This window comes from Mizuhopecten yessoensis, unplaced genomic scaffold (genome assembly GCF_002113885.1).
Source record: "Mizuhopecten yessoensis strain PY_sf001 unplaced genomic scaffold, ASM211388v2 scaffold10913, whole genome shotgun sequence".
Classification (NCBI taxonomy): domain Eukaryota; kingdom Metazoa; phylum Mollusca; class Bivalvia; order Pectinida; family Pectinidae; genus Mizuhopecten; species Mizuhopecten yessoensis.
Genome location: NW_018408784.1, coordinates 470798 through 481138, shown reverse-complemented (window position 1 = coordinate 481138; position 10341 = coordinate 470798). Strand labels below are relative to the sequence as shown.

Here is a 10341-nt window from a genome sequence, read left to right as displayed (position 1 = left end):
GTACACCAAAGACGAGAAGAAACAAAAGAAAATCTGAGCCAACTACGGACTTGAGCAGTGATCTACTTACCAAATTCCGACCAATTGCACCAAAGTCCAATGTTCTAGCAACATTTCAAATGACTCCGCTTCAATAGAAACTTGTTTTACAACCTATTTATTAGCAAACAGAAGTTTGGTTTTCTTAAATGTTGGAAAGTTCATTCATCTCTGCTGCTTTTAATATCTAGTAGATTATCCAAAATCACATTTTGACAATGATGATTCTGCAATTTTATACATATATGTTCATAATTTATTCATAACTACCATGGCCAAAGATAGGATTTTAAAAGCTATCCAAATTTCATCTAAGGTTGTTTATCTAATCTCCCATTGATTAAACAATCAAAATTTTACATATATTAGCCATAAACCTTCATTATATTCTTTTGGCTATGAAGTGCCAAAACTAATTGAAAAAAAGACTATTTTATAAAACTGCATATTTTTTAATTGTTCCTGTCTACCCTGTGGATAGTCCGAATTATTCTGCAATTAAATCGACTTTTGACGACAGACCGATATGAAAAAAGTTGATAAAACGTCAGAATAATTCGGACTACCCTGTGGACAGTAGGTGCTGTGTTATATATATGCTACATGTTTACTATGTTGTTTACTATATTGTTTACTTGTTGTTGTTTGCACCAGATGTTGCAGTATAATATCCATTATCATGTAGATTGCTTTCATATATGTATGCAATATTTTGTATCATCTTTAGTGTCAAGAAATTGGAGCATAGACAAGCCAAGCCCTTGCCATGTCATAATTAAGTATCAGTCGAAACCCCAAACTCTAGTAGCAACATAGGGTAGGATTTTTTTTTTTCAAATTGAAAATTGTTTTATTGGTTTATGTAAGAACAATATGCCACATGATCAGTTTAACAAGTGCAAAATACAGGGGGACACTTTTCATTCATATTATTTCAACTCGGTTATTGTAGATGTATCTCTATTGTGGAAAATAATTTTTCAGTACTTTTCATGTCCACTCGAAGGCATTCTATTTCAAAAGCACCAGCAAACTTTCAAAAAATAAATTATCAAGGTCGCATTGAGGTCAACACAATTTCCGTGTTTTTTTTACTTCACAAATGGAAAAAAAATACTTGTACTACAGTGAAACCTGTCTAATCCAACCCATGAGTACTCAAATATGCTGGTCAGTTAAATCTGAGTATTCCGACATCCTCTACAATCTAACATAAGTATGCATGCAATACAATTTCTTGGCCTACTAAAACCTGTGTATTCTGGCATATTGTTTAGTATGACTTTTATGATGTGTCCCTCAGAGAGTCGAAGATAACATTCTTCTAGATTTTTGAGATTATAATAAAATGATTTCTGCTGTTGGTTTGGTATCCCACATACAGATGTATTTATTGAAACATTTCAAGATGAAACATCACAATAAGGTATGTTTAGGATATAGTAATCGTACAGTACAATGTAATTCATTTTGAAAATGTACAAAGTATGTACTGTATCAATATTGTTGAACATGTATAATTTTGATATAATGTCTCGATACAGACATTTAATATTAATATAGCATCAAGGCTACATTCGCGTATACTGGTTGAAACGGTGCCCTTCTCTCACACATCCACTGAATAACAGAACGTATCTTAAAAACTGTATGTGGCTTGACATTTATTTAGAAAGAAATAAAATAGCAAAAATGGCAATAGTCAGCATTTTAGTTTCGGTCATGTGAGGTACGTCTGAACCCCTCAATCTACGCGTGCCAAATTTTCCTGAGGTCAGCCTCTGTCTAGATCTGTACCTGTCGTTTTTTTAACCGGTTCAACTGTTTCAACCAGATACGCGAATGTACCCTAAGTAACATAAAATATCTTATGTATTTATTTATTTACTGTATCGTTTTTTAAAGTTGTTTGAAGCTCTGCTTTGAGGCAATCTAGTGCCATAACTACGTGCCATATCTACTGTTTCTTCCCCTCAAAATCAATAGAGGGGTTATACTGAAATCAGGTTCTGAACAACTGTCTGTAGAATGAATTTTGTTTGTAAGTTGATCTTAAACATGTACAATAAATTACTCTGAACACCTTAGTTTAGGTCCAAATATAGCTAACACATTCGCAGGTCCCTGTGACCTTAAATTGTTAACATGTATCAATATCCTCTTTCGGTGGATATTTTCATGGGAGTTAATGCCCCTTAGCTTGCACAAAATTACAAGTCAAAACTTGTCCAGAAAATTCCTAGAGTTTTCTTCTATGAATTTCGTGAAACCACATTGTTTAAGTCACCACGCTTTGTGCAGATTTCTATTTGTTTTTTATCTGGTTATATGAGCAGTATTTGTGTCCCTTTTAACAAAATTGTTAGCCATTTTTTCCTGGACAACCATTTTTCCTGGACAATACACCCAAATTTTGATATCTGGTTCCTCTGTAACTGTTTTTGTATGAATATAGGGGAAAACTTTACAAATTCTTACTAGTGATACAACTAATGCTGCGACTCATTGTCGATTTTTTCCTACCATTGTTATAAAACTTCACAACTGTGTATTTATCACTATTACATTTATTTCTGTTGAATTTTTCCAGGAATCAATTAGAAAAATCCAAAAACTTTGGAAGTTTTGGTACTAAACATGCATTGTGCTATTTATTTTATTGTTCAATGTTTCCTTGAACCTTTTTTATTTACATGGTTCTTATGTGTGATTAAAATATTTATCACTAATAGTTGGTGATTTGAAAGCGTTCACAAAGATTGTAAAATGGAATAAAAACTGTAGTTTTGAATACTGTGGATTCTGCATTATTATTTCAAACTTTTAAACTTCACTATAGAATGGTTTTTAAAATGCAATATGTCCTTTCAACTCTAAAACCAACAGCTGAAGTACAAATTGCAGTGCTATCGATTATTTTTTTATCTCCTTCCCACACAACTCGAATAATCTAAGTGAAGTATAAAATGGTCAGGTGTGGCTACAGTGTGTGTGCTGTGATCACATTCAAATGATATTAAACTATGAAAAAGGATACTATCAGAAACACAGGTCTAACACAAAACAATGCTATATAGTACTACTCTAGCACACCCACACACACAAACATGTGGAGGTATTTGGCCAGGTGCCATAGAACTAGTAGTTATCACCTGGTAAGACAGCTCGAGATATCCTCAATTGTAATGGCTTTTAAAACCTTAAATGCATTAAGTCCTTTAAACACTAAAACCAACAGCTGAAGAAAGAACTGCAGAACTAATAATCTAAGTGAAGTGGTCAGGTGCGGGTGATGCAGTGTGTGTGCTGTGACATTCAAATGAGGTAATACTATGAAAAAGGATGCCTATCACAACGATGCTTCTACTCCAGCATCTCACAGGCACAAACCTGTGGAGGTATCGGGCTAGGTGGCATAGGACTGGTATTTATCACCCTACAAGTCAGCTCCTGAGGAATCCTTAACTGTATTCAGTATCTTTGTATTGTATAACTTAGAGTGGCATTAACCAGTTAGATATGGTACTATATCAAAGTTGTATACCGGTAATAATATAGAATGTACTAGGTAATAATACACCCCCCCCCCCCCCCCCCCCCCCACACACACACACACACACATGAAGTTAGGGAGGTAAACTGGTGTCCGTCCATGGACGCAATGTAGTACTGTATACTCCTCCTTAACTACTGGATGGATTTAAATGAAATTTGCTGATAACGGCTTGGAGATGTGCACTAAGTGATTTTATTCAATTCCTTCCGAATTTGGTATGGTAATACTAGAAGCAATAATGTTTAACATATATAACAGGTTTTTTGTCAGGTTTCAACATTTCGCGTTACCAGAGTTATGGCCCTTGACTACTGTTATTGGTACATTACGTTAATGAAATGGCTAATTATCTCGAAAACGTTAGGTATTTTGTATACTCATATAGGGTATCCTGGCAAATTATGCAGGCTATATTGTGACAAACGTTTAAGGTCATGAGGTTAAAGGTCACAGATGCATTATGTTACTGAAATGGCTAATTATTGCAGAAATGGTAGGTATTTTGTATACACATACGTTTGAGTATATGTAGCATTGATGCCAGCTACATTGTGACAAAATTTTGAGGTCATTGGGTCAAAGGTCACAGTAGCGGTGTTTGTCTTTTCTATCGGTCTGTCGTTACGACATCTGAGGTTAGACCCTTGATCTTTCTAATATTTTTTTCCCCTTGTTTATTAGCAGCCGGAATGCAGAGAGTATTAGGTAGTCCATAGGCGACAGTTCTAGTTCGCTTTGTTTTGTGGGGCCGTGGTGGCCAAGTGGTTAAGGCATCTGACATTCTGCTACCACTAGCCCTCCACCTCTGAGTCGCGGGTTTGAGGCCTAAGTGGGGCAGTCACAAGGTATTTGGCCGTAGGTAGGTTGTTTTTTCTCTGGGAACTACAGCTTTCCTCCACCAACAAAACCTGGCACGTCCGTAAATGACCATAGCTGTTAATAGGATGTATAACACAAACAAACAAACAAATCTTCGTTTTGTCAAAAAAATTTAATACTTGCCTAATTGGAATAGCCAAACTTGGGTAATGAAATTCATAATTTTACTAAAGCATCTGAGGACATTTCCATCCATAAAAAAGGTGTTTGATTCTAGCATATTTGGTGCTGAAGAAAACATTTTTCAATGTTATATTTTATTTTACATCTTATGACCACACCCCTAAGGTTTGGGAGGGAGGGGGAACCACACTATTCAGTTTTGAAGTTTTTTGCAATTTTACTGAAATCAATTCAGCTGTTTTTGAGAACTTGGAAATGTGCATGTAAATGGATGGATGAGGTACAATGAGAGACAAAAGACGACTGCAGTAAGTCACACGAGATTTCAACACAGATTACCTAAAAAATAAAATTAGTACATGTAGTATAGTTGAAAAGAATACAAAACAACCCATTGTTTGTTTTAAGATAATTTCATCTGTATTGGAGAAAACATTTTGTCATTGGAATATGACTCATTCTTTATAAATGGTCATATCAAACACGATGAAATACTTTGCGCCAGATCCACAACAATATGTCTAAAATCATGTGTCCAACCTTTGATTTGGAAGAGTTCAAATGTATCTTCAGGGGTGAATGAGTTAAAATGGATTATGATGAAAACAGCAAATAATATGCCAAAGGACCAAAAAAAAACATGTTTTAAAGTCTTCAGTTCAACACTGTCATTGGTTACCGCAAAAAAAGCAGACATATCTTTGTAATGTATAACAAGAGTACTGCCGGGGTGAAACAATATACACCTGTCTGATATCATGCACAGATTTGGTTAAATTGTATGAATATTGTCAGTCTCATTAGAATCCATTTATCTGTCAAACTGCCAACCAATTAGAGCACATTTTACCAAATAATTATGCACACACATTCTCAACTTTGAACTTAGCCTTAGGTCATTTTGAATATCAAAAAACAAATCTTTAGAGAAATTTTACATGAATTCTCCCTGTTTGTGGTACTAGAAGTTTGTCCAATAATTAAGATGTTTGCTAGGGTGAAGCACTAGGCACAGATCCGACATAGTAATTGATAAATAAAATTTAAATTTAAAGTACAATGTTCTCTGTACATGGGAACCTTGTCAATATGGGTACAGGTATTTGGTCGAGAAATCCACTTTCAATCAGCATACAATTTCCAAAACTGTTACACTGCTGTTGTAGTCATCTGGAAAAGGCTCATAGAAATGTTTCCAGCAAGATAAACATGTCTTTAGTCACACGCAAACATCCCATGTCTAACATTTGGTGTATCATGACTATCATCATGATATGACTGTTCGTTCTTGGCCCTCCAGACTTCATACACTACATGTAGGTGATTACATGTATAGGGGCAATGTTCTATCACACACAGCATCTCCAGACAAACAAGATTCCACTTTGCAGTGTCTATATAACTCCTAGGGTCAGCTCTGGTCCTGCTGGGACTCTGTTCCACCCTGAGGTTCACTAGACATGGCTTCTGCTCCTTCACATGACACCTCTGGCCCTGATACAGGTACGCTACTTTGTTGTTGTACAGGTGTGCTTTTGGAAGCATTGGACGACTGGTTTTTCGGATTATTCCACTTCTTTTGCTTCTTTCCTTCTTCCTGTTAAAATTAAAATATAGACTTATAATTCACTAAAGACATGTTACTAATCTTATATGTTAATGTTATAAACCAGTTATAATGTATGAACTATTTTCAGGCAAAATAACAAATTCAGCAGGGCTCATATACATATGCTCCTCGTTCCCCAATACTATGCACACAAGGATTTTGTTTTAAAACTGTGTGACCCTTTGACTTGACAGATGACCACCAAACCCTAATCAGGTCTAGAACTTAATGCTATAATGTGGTGTAGAGAACTAATTTAGATATATCTTGTTTATTGATTTTTATTTCAGAAGTTGTTAAGTGTGACCTTTGTCCCTTTAACTCTGCCTGTTGACTGCCCAAATCTAATCAGTTTACCCTGGCGTTACCATGCTATGGTGCAATATAAACTTAATCAGGAGGTGCACCTACTTGGGATGAACAGGATTTTTCACCCCCTTTGATGTGAGATGGAAGATGTTCCCCAAAGGGTTGAGCCCCCCCCCCCCCCCCCCCCCCCCCCCCCCCCCCCCCCCCCCNGAGGGAGAGGGAGTGATTCTTTTTCTCAGACTTTGTTAGACTTGGCATATATGTGACTTTGACATTTGGTTAATTGAATGCATTGTTGATGTGACATTGCACACTTGTTATGATAGGGAAATCCTTTTGTCTCAACCCTAGGGCGATACAAGTATATTTCATACTAGAAAAATATATATTACACACTTCCACAAGGGTCGACACTAACACTAGTCCGTTAGTCCTGGACTAGTAGATTTCAGCAAGGACTAGTGAATCATCTAACCTAACTGGTCCTTTCGACTTGTGTAAAACATGATTCTTAAATAAGAATATTCCGTTTTAAAAAACTGCTTAAAATAGATAAATTGCATGATAATTGTCAAAACATTTCCAAAACCTTTACCATATTTTTATGGCAGTTGTTATTTTAAGTCCCCTACTTTTGATGTTTTGTGCTGTAGATCGTGATGTTTCCTTATCAGGAAATCTTGGACTAGTTACATTGACAAAGGACAAGTAAATAATATATTCAACTAGTCCAGTGGACTACCAAGCAAAAACAGTTAGTGTCTAACCCTGTTAGAAAAGTGTTGTCACACCTGATAATGGTAAGTATTATCTCAGATGGGTGTTCCCCATGGAACACATGTATCTTGTAGAGTGGAAGAAAATAAATAGTTTGTAACTTAAATCACCAGACAGATGTCTGAAACTTTCTGAAATACCCTAACAACACAATCAATTCCTTTAAGAGTAGATTTTTTTTTGTGTAAAATGTTGGACAGGTATCGCGAACTGTTGCTTGACTTACCTGGAGAGAGATAGGAGTTTCTAAGGGTATCGTTACTGGTCCATCATTCTGTATATGTACCTGCATATAGGCTCCAAATACTCCATCTACAATAAAGCAGACACTGTCATCAAGTAATAAACATCAATTATATCTAGCAGCAATGATCAATTTCTGCTGAACCTTTCTCAAGATCCTATCATTATTAATAATTCTAATATTCAAATTAATGTTGAGACTTTCTGACACAGTGTGCCATATGACAACTGACATAAAGAACAATTGAATAAAAGTAAAACAAAACTTATCCAAAAGAAACCAGGAATTAAATGGAAGACAAGGAATTGAAAGTACATATTGTAAATGTATACATATGTAAATGCTGAAAAAAAACTTATTGAAACTTAATGCTGTGGGTTATACAACTAAAATGATAATGAACATTTATTAATTTTGTTTAAACAAATTTCGACTTCCCAACAAAAACAACCTTTGATTTTTGATGGATCGTATGTTTCTCCCATTTGTTTGACAAATTCAGCGTAAAACTCCTGAGACTGTTCTGGAGCCATCGCAGCATGGAAGTCTGGCCTGTTTCCCTTCAATATCGTACATAGGGTGAACTGCAAAGAAATGACCATGGGTTATAATCATAAATAAAAATCAAGAGGGCCAGAGGGCCTGTAGCAATGGTATACTACATTTGGCTATTGGATGTTGATTTCAATAATTTCAAAGTTATGGCCCAGAAATTAAGTCCCAAGGGCTAGGTGGGATGCCAGACACAAGAGTTAATACTAATATCATGAATGTGTTCGTCTTTTAATGCCCAGCAATGTTTCTATGGTTATGGAGATGAGGATCTCAACTGTTTTAAAGTTATGACTCAGAAATCAATTCCCTAGAGGTGGGGCCAGACCCCAGGGTCAATTCTTTTATCATGATTGTGTTTGTCTCTTGATGCCCTGCAATTGTATACATGGCTATAGGTTTGGAATTTCGAGCAGGTGAGCTAAAAACCTAAAACTTCTCATTTATAATAGAATAATAATTCAAAACTGCAGAAACTGGCCAATGTTAAAAAGATACATTATCAACACAAATCAACAATTTTAAGCACCGAAGTATCACTTACCTGACTCACACATAGAACCTCAAAGTTTTTCTCCATAACATTTTTAGCCCATCTCTTTCCTTGATCATCATCAAATAATCTTAGATTGAGAATTTTTCTCACCCTGAAACACAAACACCTTTTAAAATGATTTTTCACTTACAGAGAACCATGTCACTAAAATCTGAAATTTTTGAAACTATTCAGGTCTATTTTATATTTCAAAATATCTGTAACATCTTTCATTATATCACTTTATATATTATGCGTCTTTTCTTTATTACTTTCATGATCAAAATTATTGAATAATTTTTTGTAATAAGTTCACAATTGATATTTTAAATATGAAATTTACATTTTTGCAATATATTTGCACTATCAGGTATTAAGACATATTCAAATGCATTTATACAACAAACAGCCGTGTATGCTTTTCAGATTTGTGAAGTTTAATTATCCTTTCCTCCTTTTTTCATTTGTTTATAATTTTGTTCACAATTAACATATTTACATGTATTCCATCTCCTTTGGCGAGTCTTTATGGGTGATTCCAATCAGCACACATAGTCCCTTCCCAATAGAACTTACAGTTTCTCCATCAACTGAAATGTAAAAATTGATAGCTATTGAATAAAATAAAACACTGCAATAGAAAAAAGTCTTCATTGCTTGATTTTCAGTAGCAGAATACAACCCATCTGCTTCATGTACATTAGGAGACACGGTAGTCTAGTGGTAGGACGCCGGGCTTGTGACCGAAGGGTTGCAAGTTCGAGTCAGACCTCAGAACTTCAGAGAGATGCTCTAACAAAATGAGCTTACTGGTCAAGTTGATCAATCCAGTCAAGTTTCACCACATTCCTCTCTCATTCAACAAAGTCTATAAGTACCCCAAAGACACACACGACCGTAGATACCATCTCTGCAGTGAGTGAGTGAATTGGCTCTCAATTAGGCTCTCAAATAAATATACCCGGTATATTTATTTGAGAGCCAAATGTAACAACTAACAAGAAAGGTAAAATGCCATACACAGACAAGGGTTTGAGCCCCAGACCTCCAAACTCTTAACAGATGCTCAAACCAACTGTGCTACAGCAATTGACTAAGTCACGTTCCACTACATACTCCCTAAGGATAATGACTGCTCCTGATAAAGGATTTTTAAAATTTAACTAGCACATTTAAACAGAGAGGTGTCATGTCAGGTGCTACCCGCATGATACAAAAAGTTTAATTTATTCCAGTTCACAACCACAAACATTTAATTTTATTTGTCACTGTTTCAAGACAAGAAATGACTCAAAAAAGACAGCAAAACACAATCATCATTATTTCATTTTAGAAATCCCATTCTGATATCTGACACTCACAGTAATGACATTAAGTATTTTTTAAATGTTGCTTTTTGTTATCCTGCCAAAAAATTACATTTGGTAAATGTAAAATGTAATTTTAAGGACATATAACCTGCTGACCTGTAGAACCAATGAAGTGAAAGTAGACGGTGTTGACAGTCTTAAAGACCTGTCAGAACAAAGTTTGTATTTTATACTTGAAACATTTGAACAATAACATACCTGTAACTTTAGCTTGCGTAACTCTTTGAATTAATGCTTTCATCATTGAAAAGGTTTAATCGACTTTATTTTTTGTAAACCTTTCACATCGGATCGACCTACATGTGTCACTACTCGCGTGTGTCACTACAAACCGGAAACGGAAGTCTC

The 10341-nt window shown here is 35.4% G+C and overlaps 1 protein-coding gene across 1 annotated transcript; it reads right to left on the bottom strand.

Annotated features, from left to right (window-relative positions):
- Window positions 1-4547: 4547 nt before the first annotated feature.
- On the bottom strand, window positions 4548-10310 carry LOC110463508 (D-tyrosyl-tRNA(Tyr) deacylase 1-like). Its single transcript, XM_021518147.1, has 6 exons — window positions 10192-10310; window positions 9123-9213; window positions 8633-8735; window positions 7988-8120; window positions 7519-7604; window positions 4548-6194 (listed from the first exon to the last, which is right to left on the bottom strand). Exons 1-6 carry the CDS (start codon window positions 10235-10237, stop codon window positions 6009-6011), a joined length of 645 nt encoding a protein of 214 aa, XP_021373822.1. The 5' UTR covers window positions 10238-10310; the 3' UTR covers window positions 4548-6008.
- Between the last annotated feature and the right edge of the window lie 31 nt (window positions 10311-10341).